General features: G+C 42.7%; 1 protein-coding gene across 3 annotated transcripts in view; it reads right to left on the bottom strand.

Annotated features, from left to right (window-relative positions):
* Arnt (aryl hydrocarbon receptor nuclear translocator) overlaps nucleotides 1-18,351 on the bottom strand; it is a 58,844-nt gene that overhangs the window by 34,740 nt on the left and 5,753 nt on the right. For all 3 annotated transcript variants that reach the window (NM_012780.3, NM_001389231.2, XM_063281325.1), the window contains 3 exon segments: nucleotides 571-615; nucleotides 6,939-6,983; nucleotides 9,667-9,778. In NM_012780.3, coding sequence (NP_036912.3) covers nucleotides 571-615; nucleotides 6,939-6,983; nucleotides 9,667-9,778 — 202 coding nt within the window.

Genomic DNA, 18,351 nt, shown 5'->3' with positions numbered 1-18,351 from the left:
GCCACCATGCTCACACTAGAAACCAAATTCAGGTCCTCTGCAAGAGCAATAAGCACTCCTCCCAGAGAGACACCTCTCCAGCCCCATGACGCCTTCCCCTTTTTTAAAGAGTAACTTACAGCAAGAATTTTCTAAAAGTAAAACCAGTATAAGAGTTGAGAATGATTATTCTTTAATAAAAAGTAAAATTAGTGTATTTCATAATCTTCAGACAGTCATTTAAACAAATTTAAGTTTGGTATCCAGAATAAAAACTCATTTAAATGAAAAAACATTTTCTATCAAAATGCTTATGTATTTGTATCAATAAATATACCCGGAAGTCTACAGTCTGTACTCCTGTAGATACAATATACACATTACTAGAACTTGCATACATGAGAGAAGCATTATGCTAAAAATATACCACCAGCTTCAAGTCAACTGAACATGCATAAAATAACAGGCTGTTTCACTTTTCAGAACAGGCAGGAGACTAAACAGGGAAATTCACTCTCACCTAGGTAAACTTGAAGCCCAACATTTAGACTGCTGGACCCCATAACCAGGACAAGCATCCTAGTACATTACCTGGCAAACCGCTCTTTGTCGTTACACATCTGCTCATCATCACATCTGCAAAGAAGAGCAGAGAAAAGATTAATTTAAACCCTTGTACTTACATCTACTGCACTCTGAAATAAAAGCTGGAAAGAAGTAAAAACTGCCCAACAGGGAAGGTACCGGACAAGCATTATGAAGCAATGGACACTGACAGCATGTGGGAGAACAGTGGAGCCGACAGTTACGATTTCTCAGTTATCACACACAAACAGATGATGTGACAAGAACATGAATTGTCTCATGGCTGCCCTGAGCTTGGGAATATATTTGGGGGCTTTGTTTTGGGTGGGGTGGGTTTTTCGAGATGGGGTCAGCTATGTAGCACTGCCTAGGCTGGCACTCACTCTGAACTTGCAGACCTTTGCCTCCCAAGTGCTAAGATCACTATGTTAATCACTATGCCTGGCTCAGTTTGTTTGTTTTTTTAATTGTAGCTTTAAACAACAAAAAAAAAAACAAAAACCATAAAACAGTGTGGGTCTATTTCTCCCGTGTTCATTCTTCCGGGAAACAAGAATCAGAAATACAGGGTATTCATTTATCCCCTTAAGATCCAGCTTTAGACTGGGTGTGGTCGCATGCGCCTGCAGTTACTAGATACAGAAGCAGCTGGGGAAAGCACATTTAAGCCAGGTGTAGGAGGTTGGTCTGAGCAACAGAGCAAGATGCCACAGGGGGTGGGGGAAGGGAAGGAGAGACAAAGCCTCCAAAAGTCAGGGACCACTGTATAAGAGGGGACAAAAAACAATCTGAGTTAAGAGAAAGTGCGACTGTTGTGGAAGACTGTCTTTTGAAATGACATGACCAATGCATTCCTGAATTCACAAAAGCTGTGGTTACAAAACCTACACAACATCCTAGAGGATGCAGAGGAGGAGCAGAGGAGTCCACAAGGCCACAAACCCCCTTGAGGATCTATAGTAGTTAGCACAGGTACACATATATATTTAGTTATAGCTGCTGGGAGGGTTTTCCTCAGTGGTGTAGCCCTGAGCAAAGTGTACGGGTTCCTGTAAGTAAACACTCAATCATTCACACCCACGCACGCAACACGCATGAAACACTGAGGTCCACTCCAACAGAAGCCATGAAAGTTGAAGAGGAACTAGTCTGGGAAGAGGAAGGGGACTGGTGAGAAGAGAAGTCCCAGGGTAAGGGGCAGGACATACAATGCCTTATATACATGTTTGAAAATATAAAATGGCGCACAACTAAACCCAGGCATGCAGGATGCAAGTTCAAAGAGAATCACCACAAGGTGGAGGTTAGCATGGTTTACATAGCAAGTTTTAGGCCATCAAAACCAAACTTGTGTTTACAGCCACAGGGCAGATATGGAGGTGGAGAACAACTTTCAAAATCAATGCTCTCCTTTCAAAATGTGGGCTCCGGAGAGCCTCAGGCTTAACAGCAAGCGCCTCACCCACTGAGCCATCTCAATAGCACTCTGTGCTTCACCTCTCTGTGTATATTTTTGAGAGCCACTCAGGCTTCATTTGAACTCACAGTGCTCCTTTACATCAGCGTTTCAAGTATTGGGATTGTAAGTATATGCCATCATACTTAGCTCAAAACTAATGCATTTAGGAGTTAGAGAGATGCTCAATGAGAAAGAGCATTTGTTGTTCATGAAGAGAACTCATGTTCAATTCTCAAACCCACCTGGCAGCTTACAATTGTCTGTAACTCCAGTTCTAGGAACCAGGCACACACATTGTGCAATATACATATGTAAGCAAAACATACATATAAAAATAAAAATTTAGGGCTGGAGAGATGGCTCAGTGGTTAAGAGCACTGACTGCTCTTCTAGAGGTCCTGAGTTCAATTCCCAGCAACCACATGGTGGCTCACAACCATCTGTAATGGGATCTGATGCCCTCTTCTCTTCTGGTGTGCCTGAAGACAGCTACACTGTGTGTGTGTGTGTGTGTGTGTGTGTGTGTGTGTGTGTGTGTGTGTGTGTGTGTAAATATGATAAAAATTTAAAAAGTCTTAACAAAAGGTCATATACAAAGTTTTAGTATGAGCAATCAAACCTTTTGAGCTTGTGAGGCAAGTGACCCTGAGCTGTCACAATGGTTAACTTTTAAAGTGGCACCATATTATCTTCCATTGTGACGGTACCATTCATTGTACATTACCACAACTGCTCCAATACCTCCGCCTCTCTAGCAATTTTGTTATTTTCTGGGGGTTTGCTTGTGTCTTTCTGAGACAGGATCTCCCTGTGCTGCCCTGGGTCCCCCTACCCACAGGAGGCTGGTAGATATCAGCTTCCAGACTCAGCTCCTATTTTGTTTTGGTTTTGATAGTGGTCTCTGGGACAGAAATAAAATGTTATCTCAGTATAGCTTTGACTTGTGCATCTCCTGAATATCTCCAAATGATTAGCAATGCTGTTCTTTGGAGAAATGTCTATCCATGTCTTTTGGCAATTTTTTTCCTTCCACTTTTAAATTTGCTTTTACCCCCTTTGAAAGTAATCTATGTTTGTTATAAAACAAACAAACAAACAAAAACATTAAATTAAAACAAGACTACTCCCCAGCTCCTCTACTGAAAGCAAGTTCACCAAGGTCTCAAAGCTGCTGGCTCCTGCCTTCCAGGGGACTCCTATTAATGGTATACCCTAACTGTGGTATACAAACAAGCAAGGATGCTGTATTCAAACAGCTACGCTCCTCCAACCTGGCTTCCAGGTCTTTGTACTTCCCTTTCCTTTTCTAGGAAGCCTCTCTAGCTGATGCCCCATCTCACTTCCTTTTCACCACTTCAGCCTAAAGATGAAATGTGTCCTCCCAAAGGCCTTGAGACCCTCAGTCTAACGCTGGCCTTCAGCTAACAGCAGTAGTCTGAATACCCCCGCCCTACTGAAGGAATCTCATCTGTTTAGCTGACTACTGTCCTCCCAACAAGAGAGGCAGCTCATGAAGAAACAGACATTACATGAAGGAGTTGGAAAATGCCTCAATGCTCTGAGAGTCCACTAACTGTTCAGATTAGAAAGAGTAAAAAACAAATACTGTGTTAGGGGTCACAGCTTTAGTCCCAGATTGGAGAGCAGAGACAGACAGACCTCTGGAAGTGTCAGGCCTGCCAAAGCTTCAGAGTCATACCTATTTACAACAAAACAAAAAACAAGTGTGAACCAGGGTATGGCAGCTTGAGCACACAGCAGGTAGCACCTCTGAGAAAAGAGGCTGTCACTGTGTGTAAAGCCTGGACTACACAGTGATTCCCGGGCTTGATCCGATTACAAAATGGATTACAAAATGGAGATGGTGAGGTTTTTTTTTTAAAGATTTATTTATTAATATATGTGAGTACACTGTAGCTGTCTTCAGACACACCAGAAGAGGGCATCAGATCTCATTACAGATGTGGGGATTTGAACTCAGGACCTCTGGAAGAGCAGTCAGTGCTCTTAACCACTGAGCCATCTCTCCAGGCCAAGATGTTTCAATAGATAAAAATATTTGCTGCCAAGTCTGCTGATCTGAATTCCCAGAACCTACATGGTGGTGGTAGTGATTGTGGTGGTAGTGCTGGTGGTCTCTTTACCTCCCAATAGAGCTGTGTGAAAAATGCTATCTTAGGGCTGGCGAAATGGCTCAGTTATTAAGAACAGTTGCTGTTTTTACAGAGGACCTGGGTTCAATTCCCAGTATTAACACGATCCCAGACCTTAGTAGGCCAGACCTTAGCACAATTGATTCCTTGATAGAAGAGCCATTCAAGTCGTGAAACTCAGCATGTATACAGCACTACTCGCCAAAACTAAAAGGCCTAATCCATCTAAGTCTATAGTTCTGGGAAAGTCTCTAAACATATTAACCTTACTTTTTGACTTCTGCCGTTCTGCCTCTGGCTAACTATTCTTGTTAACTGAAGTAAGCCAATAGCCTTTTGTATTTAAAAGCTCACCCTGAGAAAGCCTCATGCTACATTGGGATCCCAAACACCAGTGTAGCTGCTGGCAGGCTAACAGACTTTCTATTGGATTAAATCCATGTTCAAGTATTCTCTGGTGACTACTCCATAACACCAACACCCATATGGTAGCTCACAATCATCGATAACTCTTAGCTCTAGAGGACCCTACACCCTCTTCTGGCCTCTTCCAGCCCCATATGCATGTGGTAACCCAACACACTTGCAGATAAAACATCAGACACATAAGATAAAAATGCATAAATCCAGCAGTAACAACAAAGTCTGCCTAGTGCCAAAAAGTGAAATCTTTTTTCCTTCTTCGCACTTATTAAGATCCACTAAGTATGCACAAGAATTACTTTAATTGCTGTGCTGGTTAGTTTCTGTCAATTTGACACAAACCTAGACATATCTGAGAAGAGGAAATCTCAACTGAGACAATGTCTCTATCAGATTGGCCAGTAGGCAAGCCAGTGTAATATTTTTTGGTGAATGATTGATAAGGAAGGTCATCTCACTCCGCCCCTGGGCAGGTGGTCCTAGAGACATCCAATGGGAAGGCAAAGGCATGGTGGCAGAAGAGCTGAGAGCTCACATTTTGTCCCACAGACAAGAGGCAAAGAGCACACTGGGAATAGTGTGACTCTTTTAAAACCTCAGAGAATGCCCCCGTGACACACTTCTTCCAACAAGGCCACATCTTACCCTTCACGAAAAGGTCTACCAACTGGGAAGCAAGTATTCAAACATACAACCCTATGGTGAACGTTCTCATTAAAGCCACCATACCATCTTAGGCTATATAAAGTTTGAGGCAGGCCTGGATTACATGAGACCCTGCCCAACCATCACCATTTATACATACGAAACCTATAATTCCTGCTACCTAGTCAACCTGTACTGAGAATGACAGAGTAGAACATTGTCAAATTATACCTTCTAACACCTACGACCTTCTCTAGCCCTCTACAACAGTGACTCAGGACACGAATACACAAGTCACTCTGGCCGATGAGACATTAATGACAGTCAAAGGCACAGAAGCAGAGGTCTGTGACGCTCACTGAGACTTGTGTGCCCTTAGTATTACAGTCATCACCACATTCCCCTGTTTTAAGGCAAGACAACGGGGAATGGGAGAAGTGAAGAGGGAAAAATGGAGATGGACACAGAGAGAGTTCAAGTGAGAGTGTGCGTGTGTGTGTGTGTGAGAGAGAGAGAGAGAGACAGACAGACAGACAGACAGACAGACAGACAGACAGAAGTGCAACTGTGACAGTCGAGTATAACTGGACCAGGCAGCTGAGCACAGTCTTACCATGAACCCAGGCAAGATTAAATCAATTCACAGATCTGTGAAAACTCATCAGTGTTTTCATGTTCCATGTTTGTATACATATGCATGCTATATGGGTATAGGCACAGGTCTGTGTGGGTGCACATGTGTGTAGGTGAGCATGTATGGAGAGGCCCAAAGTTGATGCAGGAAACGATCCTTCTCCTCTCTTCTACCTGACTCAATGAGGCAGACTCATTCAATCACACCTAGGGCTCAAGGGAGGGATGGGAATAAAATAAGTCAGCCCTCACACCTGTGAGTGCACGTACCTGTGGGAGCACATACAGTTAGAGGTCCAAGGTTAACGTCAGGAATCCTTCTCTATCACTCCACTCCTTTATTCAACTACATAGGATTTCTCAATCAAATTCATAACCTACAAATAAAATTATTCTCCATGCCAGCTTGCTCTGGGGAATCTGTCTCCACCTTCCAAGACTGGAAGCAGGCCACCAAGCCCACTCAGAGTTTATGTGAGATTTGGGGATCTGAACTATGGTCCTTAGATTTGCAATGCCAAGGTCTTAACCACTGAGCAATCTCCCCAGTCTATTTTCCTTAAGCCATGAATATGACTATCTTAGAGAAGGTCTTTTAAATTTTCTGTGCCCTGCTCTCTGAAGTATTATCTTTAAAAATAATAAAATGCCTGAAGCTGTCCTACAATATAAGGAAACATGGTGTTAAGATGAAGCATATTCCTTAGGACAATGAACAAAACACTGTGCTACTATAAACATGCATAAATGGCCCTTTGGCACTAAGGACTGAACCCAAAGCACAGAAGGCAAGCAACCTTCCAAGCCACATGCCCAGCCCCTGATCTTAAAGTAATTTCATGGCATTTAGTTATTTGTTAGGGCAATATGAGCTCATGCCACAGCCATTATGTAGAGAGCAGAGGACTGTTTACGGCAGTCAGTTTTCTCCTTCAGCAATGAGTTTAGGTATCAAACTCACACCATGCTTGGCTTTAGAAGTGCTGTTACCCACTGAGCCAACCAACCAACCCTCCAACCCACTGATCAGAAGTCTCTAAAAAAAAAATCAAAAATCTTACCTCAAAAATTTACTGTTCACTTCTCCTTCATCATCAAAATCCAGCCTGGGGAAAGGCAACAAAAGATATTCTAAGTCTATTGATAATATAGAACCATAAGAAAGTAAAACTATTAACAAAAGATGCCTATGTACTCACCTAAATAGAAGGAAAAGAAGTGGGCAGAAGCAAAACAAAAAAGGGAACAGCAGCAAAACTGATCCCCCTCCACAAGAGATTTGCATACAGTAGGCTTGTACTATAACCAGGATGGGACACGAGTATAAATAGCTCCCAGGGTCTAAGATGCAGCTCAGCTGACAAGTACATGAAGCCCTTGTTCACTCTCCAGTACACTATGAAACTGTACATGGTGGCTCACACCCACACACCTGTAATCCTGTCCCATGGGAAGTGGCAGCAGGAGGATCAGGAGTTCAAGGTCTACTTTGGCTATGCCATTGAGTACAAGGTTAGGCTGAGCGTGAGACCCTGCCTGAAAAACAGAAAATTCCTAAGATCTATTTTTCATTTGTATGGTCCAATCTAAGCCTTGTTAACAGTTTTCTGAAACACTTTTTAAAGTATTATTACATAGAGGAAAGAAGACAAAAAGTTGTTGAGTCTAAAAATAAAATATACACTATAGCCAAGGCACTGTGCTAAGTGGCCAGCCTTGGTGGCATGCACCTTTAGCTCAAAGTACTCATCAAGTAGAAACAAAAGGATGATAAATCAAAGGCTAGCTTAAGCTGCATAGCCAGATCCTGTCAAAGAGAAGAGAGCAAGAGCACATGCCTCACAAAATATTGTGGGGCATGTGGTAAAAATAAAAAATACCTCAGGGAGCTTTTCAGCCCAGACAATTGCAAACATGAAACAAAAGGCCAGAGCGATAACTCAGCAGGTTAAAAAACTTGCCATCAAGCCTACAGGCATGAATTGGATCCCTGGGACCCAAATAGTGAAGGAAGATTTCCCACAGCTTGTTTTCTAACCTACACAAACACAGAGAGTGAAAGAAGAAATAAACGCTAATATATAACAAGTGAGCATGTGGGCAGGGTCTTCCTACCATCCTTTGAGACTGTCCTGGAAAACACTATGTACACCATGCTGCCCTTGTGCCTACTGCCTTTGTCTCTCAAGTGCTGGCATAAAAGACATATGCTACCACACCCAAATCTAGTGGCACTTGGTTGTGGTCCTGAAACACAGGAAGCAGAGACAGGAGAATCATGAGTGGGAGGCCAACTTTGTGTACATACTGGATTCCAGACCAACATGGCTACACAACAGGACTGTCGCCAACTAGGAGTGGTGGTCACATGCTTGTTTCCAAGCACTTAGAAAGTGGAACCAGGAGGAACAGGAGGAGGACAGGCCGCCTGAGTCCACAAGAAAGCTATGTCAAAATAACAAAATCAAACCAAATAGACTTTGTTACAAAACAAAAAAGCAAACACTTTTTAAAATGTGTTTTTAATATTGAAGAATTTTTTTTATTTTTTTCAAAGATTTACTTATATGAGCACACTGTAGCTGTCTTCAGACACATCAGAAAAGGGCATCAGACCCCATATTACAGATGGTTGTGAGCCACCATGCGGTTGCTGGGAACTGAACTCAGGACCTCTGGAAGGACAGTCAGTGCTCTCAACCACTGAGCCATCTCTCCAGCCCTGAAGAGAGCATCTTTTTTTTTTTTTTTTTTTGAGAGCATCTTCTATGATTTTTATAAAGATTTTATTTTATTTCGTGTCTATATGGGGATATATGCACATGTGAGTGCAGGTACCCAGAGTCTGGAAAAGGGTGTCAGATCCCCTAGAACTAGATCACAGACGGTTGTGAGTCACCATAATGGGTTCTAAGAACTGAATTCAGGTTCTCTGTAAGAATAGTGAGCACTCTATGAGCTGGAGAGAAAGAAGGCTCAGAGAAGAAGGTTGGCTCTTCCAGTGTTCTGCTTGCATGTATGCCTGCAGGCCAGAAGAGGGCAGCAGATCACATTACAAACGGTTGCGAGCCACCATGTGGTTGCTCGTTCATTCAATCATTTTAAAGTTTGAGATTTTGTGTGCTTTAGCACATGTGCATATGGATACCACACTCATGTAGAGGTCAGAGGACAATTTGGTAGAGTTAGTTTTCTCCTTCTACCTGTATGTGGGTTCTGGGCATCAACCAAAGGTAACTAGGCTTATGAGATACCTCATAGGCCCTAAAGCAGCTGTTCTCAACCTGTGGGTCACAACCCCTTTAGGAATTGCATATCTGATATAGTACATATCAAAGATTCACATTACAATTCATACAGTACCAAAATTGCAGTTATTAAATAGAAATAAACTTATTTTATGTATGTGAGTACACTGTAGCTGTCTTCAGACAAACCAGAAGAGGGCATCAGATCCCATTACAGATGGCTGTGAGCTACCATGTGGTTGCTGGGAATTGAACTCAGGACCTCTGGAAGAGCAGTCTCTTAAGAGTGCTCTTAACCACTAAGCCATCTTTTCAGTCCTCATATTTTTCTTTACAGCTATATTTATACTGAAATTATACCAAGAAATTTACGTACAGTAGCGAACCTGCATAAAGAATAATCCAGGGCATGAGTTATGTGACAGCAGTGTAGTAAGTAACCAATAAAAACGAGGTCAGGAATAAACAAGAACCAACAGCAGCAACTAACAACCAAGTTCATGGTACAAGAGAAACATGGATGCTATCTATTTAAACTTACCCTGACCGTCGCTTAATAGCCCTCTGGACAACAGCTCCTCCACCTTGAATCCCAGGTCCGGGATTTCCAGAAGCAATGGTGGGACCCAGTGATGGCACATCTGATGTCATTTCTGTCAGAAAAGAATATCGTCAATATCCTCAACAATCAATGTCATGATGCTGGCTAAAAGAAATACTCATACCAGGGGTCATCAAGAACCCATGCTGCCAACTTTGATGACCATAACTCATACTTAATTTAATTCAGACATGGTAGAAAGAGAGCACTGACTCCTAAGTCAGCCTATGACCTTCACACATGCACTGTGACATCCCACAACCTTGCTCACAAGTACATAGGAAGGAAGGAAGGAAGGAAGGAAGGAAGGAAGGAAGGAAGGAAGGAAGGAAGGGAGGGAGGGAGGGAGGGAGGGAGGGAGGGAGGGAGGAAGGAAGGGAAGGGAGGAAGGAGGGAAGGGAGGAAGGAGGGAAGGAGGGAAGGGAGGAAGGGAAGAAGGAGGGAAGGAAGGAAGGGAGGAAAATGCTCAAGCCAAGCCTGGTGGCAAACATCTATGTAAGGTTGGAGAGGGGAAATCATGAGTTCAAAGTCAGTAATGGTGGTTTACACCTTTAATCCCAGCACTCAGGAGTCAGAGGCAGGCAGATCTTTGAGTTTAAGACCAGTCTGGTCTTCAGACTAAGTTCCAGGACAGACAAAATTACACTGAGAAACCCTGTCTCAAAAAATACAAAACAAAAAGAGTTGAGTCATCGTACTGTACAGTAGATTTGAAGACATACCAGGCCACATGAAATTGCTTCAAAAACCCCACAAAAAGCTGAGTGTGGTAGTGCATGCCATTAATCCTAGTACTTGGGGGACAAAGAGAGGCAGATTCCTGAGTACAGGTTAGCTTGGTCTTTAGATAAGAGTCACAGGGAGCAAGAGAGGCTACACAGAGAAACCCTATCTTGAAGAAAGAAAGAAAAGAAAAAAAAAAGAAAATATATTTAAGCTATGACTTAATCGTATATTAGAAGAATCAGATTTTCAGAACAGGTCATTTTAAATACAAAATCATCAAGGTTTTAGTTTAAAAAAAAAAATCACGGGGCTGAGGAGATGGCTCAACGGTTAAGAGCACTGACTGCTCTTCCAGAGGTCCTGAGTTCAAATCCCAGCAACCATATGGTGGCTCACAACCATCTGTAATGAGATCTGATGCCCTCTTCTGGTGTGTTTGAAGACAGCTACAGTGTACTTATATATAATAAATAAATAAATCTTAAAAAAAAAAATCACTGGTCATACAAAGAACCAGGCAGGTGTCAAGAGAACAGTGTGAGGGAGTGCAGCTAATAGATGCCAAAATTGGGGTTGGGGATTTAGCTCAGTGGTAGAGCACTTGCCTAGCAAGCTCAAGGCCCTGGGTTCAGTCCCCAGCTCCGAAAAGAAAAAAAAAAAAAAAATAGATGCCAAAATTAAGACAATACTGATGTTAGAATTATCTAACAAAAGTTTTACAAGTAGGCCTGATAAAAATTCTTCAGCAAGCAATTAAAAGAACATTTGAAACAAATGTTAAACAATCTTAGCAAATAAAGACATAGAATATGGGGCGAAATGGAAACTTTGGGAAAAAAGCTGTAAGTGAACCAGGCACAATGACATCTCTATAATAGTTACACCTGAGAGACAGGCAAAAGGACTGCATGTTTGAAGCCAACCTATGTTATCTAGTTAGTTTGAGGCCAGCATAGCAAGACCGTCTCAACAGCACGGGGGAAAAAGTGTGCCTGGGAGGGGAGAGAGTGGAGCTGTATATATGTGTATAGATATATGTGTCATTCAAATAAAAATGTCCTATTGTCTTATCAACAGATCATGGACATCAATGAAAATAGGCCAGAGCTTCGGTCCCCAGCTCCGAAAAAAAAGAACCAAAAAAAAAAAAAAAGAAAATAGGCCAGAGCACCAGAGAAGCAAACAAAAAATAAACCAAAAAACTAATCTGAAATGAGAGAAAACAAGTTGGGAACAAAAGCAAACAGAAAAAGAAAAACTACCAGAACTTCAGACACCACTGGGGCTACAGCAAAAGAATCTAACATTTTGTCACAGAAGTCACAGAAAGAGATGAGAAAGAAAGCAGGGCTAAGAAATTAGGGGAAAATTGCTAATTTTGACAACAACTATAAACCTACAGAGTCAAGAAGTTGCAAAACTCCAAAAGAGAAACCCATTCTAGCACACACTAATAATTAAACCTCTGAACTCAGGTTTTGAGGGCTAGGAAGATGGCCCAATAGGTGAGGTAGCTGCCAAGCCTGCGTCAGAGACACAGGACCTACACAGCGGAGACAGAACCCATGCAGGCAAGCTGTCCTCTCCTCTCCATTCCTTCATCAAGATGGGCACATACACACTCTCTCAAACAAAAACTAAAGAAAATTTAAAAACAGCCAATGACAGGAGCTTCAAATTAATCCAAAACTAGCCTTTGTCAACAGGTAAGCTGGGGTTAGGGAGAAATGTCTCAGACAACAAAGTGTTTATCACACAAGCATAAGGAGCTGAGTTCAGATACCCAGCACAGATGGGAGAGCTGGAAGGTAAGGCCAGTAGACAAGCTGGTCACCCAGCTTAGTTTACTTGGTAAGTTCAAGGCCAATGAGAGACCTTGTCTCAAATAACAAGGTGAACTACTCTAAGGAACAATACTTGAGGTTGTCCTCCGATGTGTGTGTGACACACAAGTAAGAACTTACTTACATAAACAAATTTGTAAATCATTTAAAGGTAGATTAACATCATTCAAAACTGTTACTCATTCCTTCCTGATTCAAAGCTAATAAAACTAGACACTAAGCTAACAACACTAAGTGCAGTAAGTTACTTTTCCTTCTAATCTTACACACCCTGAGTCCTAGGCCACCTAGAGCAACTCTTGACTGATTACAAACCTAAATCGAGTAATATTAGTATTTCCATCCAGTGTAGAGCGTCTTGTCTGTAACTGCAGCACGCAGGTGGATGGCTACTATTCGAAGCCTGAGCTACAGTGTGAGATTGTCTCCTAAGTAAGTTTGCACCCAAAGCCCTATTGGCACTGAGAGGAGGACAGTTTGGTGATGGGCTCTGAATACCTCAGTTCTTCAGTGAGTCCACCTGTTCTCCAAGATGTCTTTTTCCTCCTGTTCTATTTAAGGATGTGACTTTTTCCTTTTTGTTTTACAGCTCCTTCTTCCTGACAATGCTGAGATCTCCAGCTTGCCTGCCCTGCGTTTTCTTACTGACTCTAGTATAAACCATCCCTTCTAGGGGTTTTTCAAAGGATTTATTTTTATTGTGTGTGGGGGAGAGTACGGGTTATGTGTGCACGCACATGTGAGTGCAGTTGCCTGCTGATGCCAAAAGAGGGCACTGTACAGTCAGTTGTGAGCCACTTGATATGGGCATTTGAAACTAAGCTCAGGTCCTCCGGAAGAGTAATACGTGCTCTTAACCACTGAGCCATCTCTCTAGACTCGAGTCTTTTATCCATGAGATGAACAACTTGCTAAAGGGACCCACCCTGTGTCACAGCATGGGGCTCCCAGTATGGCTCAGTCAGTAGAATACATTCCTAGCATGCTAGAGGCCCTGGGTATATTGATGCACCCCTATAACTCCAGCACTCAGAGGCTGGAAGGTCAAAGTCATCCTCAGTTACATGAGACTCTGCCTCAAAGAAAGAAAGAAAGAAACAAACATACATCATACGCACACTAATCAGAGTTCAAATCCTAGCAACCACACGGTGGCTCACAGCCATCTGTAATGGGATCTGATGCCCTCTTCTGGTGTCTGAGGACAGCTGCAGTGTACTTATACATACCTACTAATCAAAGAAAAGTGGGATTGCGACAAGCTTAGAGGCTATGCTGGATGGCTTTATGACAACTGGACAAAGCAGGAGTCACTTGAGGAGAGGAGTATCACCTGAGAAAATGCCCACTAGATTGGTATGCAGGCAAGCCTGTGGTACATTTTCTTCATTAGTGATTGATATGGGAGGCAGCTCACTGTAGGCAATGCCATCCTTGGGCTGGTGGTCCTAGGTGCTGTAAGAAAGCAGGTTGAGCAAGCTATGGGAGACCAAGCTAGGAAGCTGTATTCCTTAGTGGCTTCTGTCTGAGTTCCTGCCTGGCCTTTCTTCAGTGATGTGATGTGTGTGGAAGTATAAGCTGCAACAAAACCCTTCCTCTCCAAGTTTTTTTGGTCACATATACTGTTTTTATCAAAGCATCAGAAACCTTAACTAAGACAGAAGTCACTATTGCAGAGACCAATGTGAGCCCTTGCTTTCCTAAAAGTAAGATGAAAGGCTGGCGTCTCTGCCTTCATTTTGTTTGTCCTTTACGGCTGCTGAAGACACAGCTAGGTCACTGTCCTTGATCTGTCCTCGAGTCACCTTGGATTCCAGCAAAAACAAGATAAAGAACTGAAACCACGCCTTAGCTGAGCCAGCACAGACCACTCGCTCCCCACCAGGTGAGAACAATCACCGCGGTGAGCAGACTACACCCAGAACTCACTATCTTGTAGGAGCCACAATGGAGCTGCCCAGCAACAATCTAATTCCTCCACTTAGCAGGACCTGAGACAATGAGACACAGTGTCCAGGACTGACTACACCTCTCGCTTGCTGCCCTAAACCGTTCTGTTTAAACCTAGAGGACTTAGGGGTCACTAGACCCTTCTATCTGTTCCTATGCCAATGTGACCACAAAGAGTAAATCTCTGTTTCATCATCATTAGCTGTCGATTCATTGGGTTAGGTGACTGAGCTTAGCCGGGGGACACTGAGAGAACAAGCTTTTTTTCCCTAAAATTGTGTTACAGGAATTGTTATATATAAAAATAAATCAGATAAAACAGCAAATAAAACTCACCTACACCTTAAGACATTACATAGTGAGAATCCACCACCAATAACACAGCAATGAACATATACTAAACAAGACTGGACAAAACGTGCTGTAAAATCTGACACAACTAAAAGAAGAAAAAAAAAATATATATATATATCTGGAGATTTGAACAGCCTTCTCTTAACAACTGAAAGAACAGTTAGAAAATCTGTTTTTGGGGTTGGGGATTTAGCTCAGTGGTAAAGCGCTTGCCTAGGAAGCGCAAGGCCCTGGGTTCAGTCCCCAGCTCCAAAAAAAAGAAAAGGAAAAAAAAATCTGTTTTTAAAAAAAATGGAAGAAAACGTCGTTACTAGTAGTTTAATACCTGAAGAAACATCACACACAAAACAAAGATACACACTCTTTTCTAAAGAGTACACTGTAGCTGTCTTTAGATACACCAGGAGAGGGCATCAGATTCCATTACACGTGGTTGTGAGCCCCCATGTGGTTGCTGGGAATTGAACTCAGGACCTCTCGAAGGGCAGTCAGTGCTCTTAACCACTGACCCATCTCTCCAGCCCCCCACTCTTTTCAAGTATCCCTGAAACACACCAAGAGACAGACAAAACGAGGATCCATAAAACAAGCTTTAAAAAGCCCAGAGCCAGGCAGGGTGGCACAGGACTTCAATCCCAGCACGAAGGAGGCCGAGTTCAACTCCTGTGGTCTACAAAGCAAGTTCCATACAAGTCAATACAAGTACAACAGGGGGGGGGGGGGGGAGGTAGGTGTGAGGATAGGAAAATCTCTACGAACATGAAAAACCCAACACAGTTAAGAAATGAGTCAAAGTCTCAAAAGAAAACTGTTAAAGCTGAACTCATGTGAATGAAGCCAAGTAGTGCTCTTGCAGAGTTCTTCAAGCCACCATGCTGGGATTCTCACAAACACAGGTAACTCTTGCTCTAGAGGATCCTATGACCTTGTCTGGTCTCTAAGGGCACTGCACTCAAGCACATACACAGTTATGCACAAGAACATAAAACAAAAATATGCATAGAGCTGACATGGTGGCTTAGACAGTAAAAGTGCAAACCTGATGAATGTTCCACCCTAGAACCTACAGGAGGATAAAAGCTGTCCTCTGTACATGCCAGTACCTACCTACCTACCTACCTACCTCTCTCTCTCTCTCTCTCTCTCTCTCTCTCTCTCACACACACACACACACACACACACACACACACACACACACACGTTTATACATAAACACACAAACATTCATACCAGGATTCAGAAGAACTTTGTCAGCTCTCTTAGCTTGGCCTTGTGGGCAATGGCTTTGTCAATTTCCCATGGGTCTGTAGCCTTGGAGACCTCAATATGGCCATGCACATGTCAACAATGCACATTTACCCAGGACTTCCCCTGTTCCCTACACCTGGAAGCTCAATCTGTAACTCCAGCACCAGGGACCCACAGGCACCTGTACTCATATATACAATTCAAAATAAAAATAAGTCTTTAAAAAACAAAATTACTAGGTTTGGTGGTGAATACCTTTCATATCAGCACATGAGAGGCAGGAGCAGGTTAATCTGAGTTCTAGACCAGTCTGGTCTGCATAGCAAGATCCAGGCTCGCTAGAGCTACATAGTAAGACCTAGTCTCAAAAACAACACACAAGAGCGCTTGCCTAGCAAGCGCAAGGCCCTGGGTTTGGTCCCCAGCTCCGGAAAAAAAAAAGAAAAAAAAAAAAAAAAAAACAACACACCAAAGTTGCTTGTCTACACACACACACGTGTGTCTACAAATTTGAACTTAAGGTGTACTGATATCAACCCACATTAAAAAAAGATGGAAAATACTGACTACCCCTTCATGGAAAATGAATATAAATACATATGAAGAAAAAGCAGTGACCTGAGGGAATCTTCTGACTAGAATTTACTTGTTTTGTCAGTACTGTAGGTCTATAATTCCAGCACTGAGAAGACAGGCAGGGGAATCACAGACATTCACAGGAAATTTTAGGCCAGCTAAACTACACTTGGTCTCAAAGGACAAAACAAACAAACAAAAAACAGGTGTAAGCCACCACGGTACCCAGCTTAGAAACCCTCTGGGTTGGAGAGAGTTGGGGTTTGCAATGGACTAGGGATTAGACTTGGGATCTTATGCCTGACACGCAAGGGTTCTTTTTTTTTTTTTTTTTTTTGGTTTTTTTTTTTCCCCCCCCCGGAGCTGGGGACCGAACCCAGGGCCTTACGCTTCCTAGGTAAGCGCTCTACCACTGAGCTAAGTCCCCAGCCCCGCAAGGGTTCTTCTAACTAAGCTGCATCTCTGGCCCATTTTTATTATGTTTTTTTTTAAGACAGGCCCTCCCCTAGCTCTGGCTGACCTGGAACCCATGTAGCTCAGCTAGGTATTTGCCTGGCATGCATGAAGCTCCAATCTTGAGCCCAATAACCCTGGAGTGATGGCACCTGACTATTATCCCACCACTACAAGAGGTATAAGCAGTAGTTTCTAGAAGTTCAAGCCCTACCTTAGGATAATAAGATTAAGGCCAGCATGGTATTTGAGAGCCTATCTCAATTAGGAAAAACTTACTTTGGTCATCCAACTATAGTAAAAAGGAAAAAGAAAAAATTTAAAAGTTAACCATATTTTTGTTTTTGGAGTCAGGGTTTCTCTGTGTAACAGCCCTAGCTGTTCTAGACTCGCTTTGTAGACCAGGCTGGCCTCAAACTCACAGAGATCCACTTGCCTTTGCCTCTCAAGCACTGGGATTAAAGGCATGCACCACCATGCCTGGAAGATCTAAAATTTTAAAAATTGTAATTTGGGGAGAAAGTAAATAGAAGAAACTTTACAATACAGAAAGTAAGAACTACAGAGCTATCTCGGGTAAAGAGCACTGGCTGCGCTTGCAGAGACCCAGATTCGACTCCCAGCTCCCACATGGTGGCTCACAAGTATCTGTAACTCAAGCTCCAGGGGACTTAAAGCCTCCTCTTGTGACCTCCGCAGGTTCTAGCCCATGTGGTATACAGACATACACTCAGGAACACATATACACATAAAGCAAATATTTTAAAAATAAACAAGACAATGAGTAACCGACAAAACAGTCAAGTATAGCCTGGACACAGAGAAATAATAAATGCTTAATAAATATGTTCACCGGGGTTGGGGATTTAGCTCAGTGGTAGAGCGCTTGCCTAGCAAGTACAAGGCCATGCGTTTGGTCCCCAGCTCCAGAAAAAAAAGAAAAAGAAAAGGAAAAAGAAAAATAAATAAATAAATATGTTCACTTCTTCTCTACATTTGTTTCCTTGCTGTAAAATGGAAAAGTTATCATTCTGTTTTTATTTGTTTCTATTTTAAGACAGGGTCTCTCTCACTGTACAGTTTTGTCTGGCCTCAACAATCACAGATTTTGAGGGCCCTGAAGCCCCTCAGAAACAGTGCTGTTTTATTTACAATGTACACTCCCAGATATGTACCTACTGAAGTCATCATGGAAAATGGACAGCATTCCTGAAAAATGGGTTTAGCAAGTCATGGAAGGTCATGCCTATAATCCTAGTACTGGGGAAGCTGAGGCAGACTCATGAAGCCCAGAAGTTGGCCTTGAAGTCACTATCCAGCTGAGGTTCTTAAACACTCAGGAGAGATGGAGAGCTTAAGTCTAGCCTGAATCACATACCCAGAGCCTGTCAAAATGGCAAATCAAGCAATTCAACCAGGTTATACCTGCAGGGCCCACCGGACAGTGGGGAAATTGGCTCAGACTCCACTGAGG

Source organism: Rattus norvegicus, chromosome 2, assembly GCF_036323735.1.
Source record: "Rattus norvegicus strain BN/NHsdMcwi chromosome 2, GRCr8, whole genome shotgun sequence".
Classification (NCBI taxonomy): domain Eukaryota; kingdom Metazoa; phylum Chordata; class Mammalia; order Rodentia; family Muridae; genus Rattus; species Rattus norvegicus.
The sequence above is the reverse complement of the archived record's forward strand: the minus strand, read 5'-3'. Positions and strand labels throughout refer to the sequence as shown.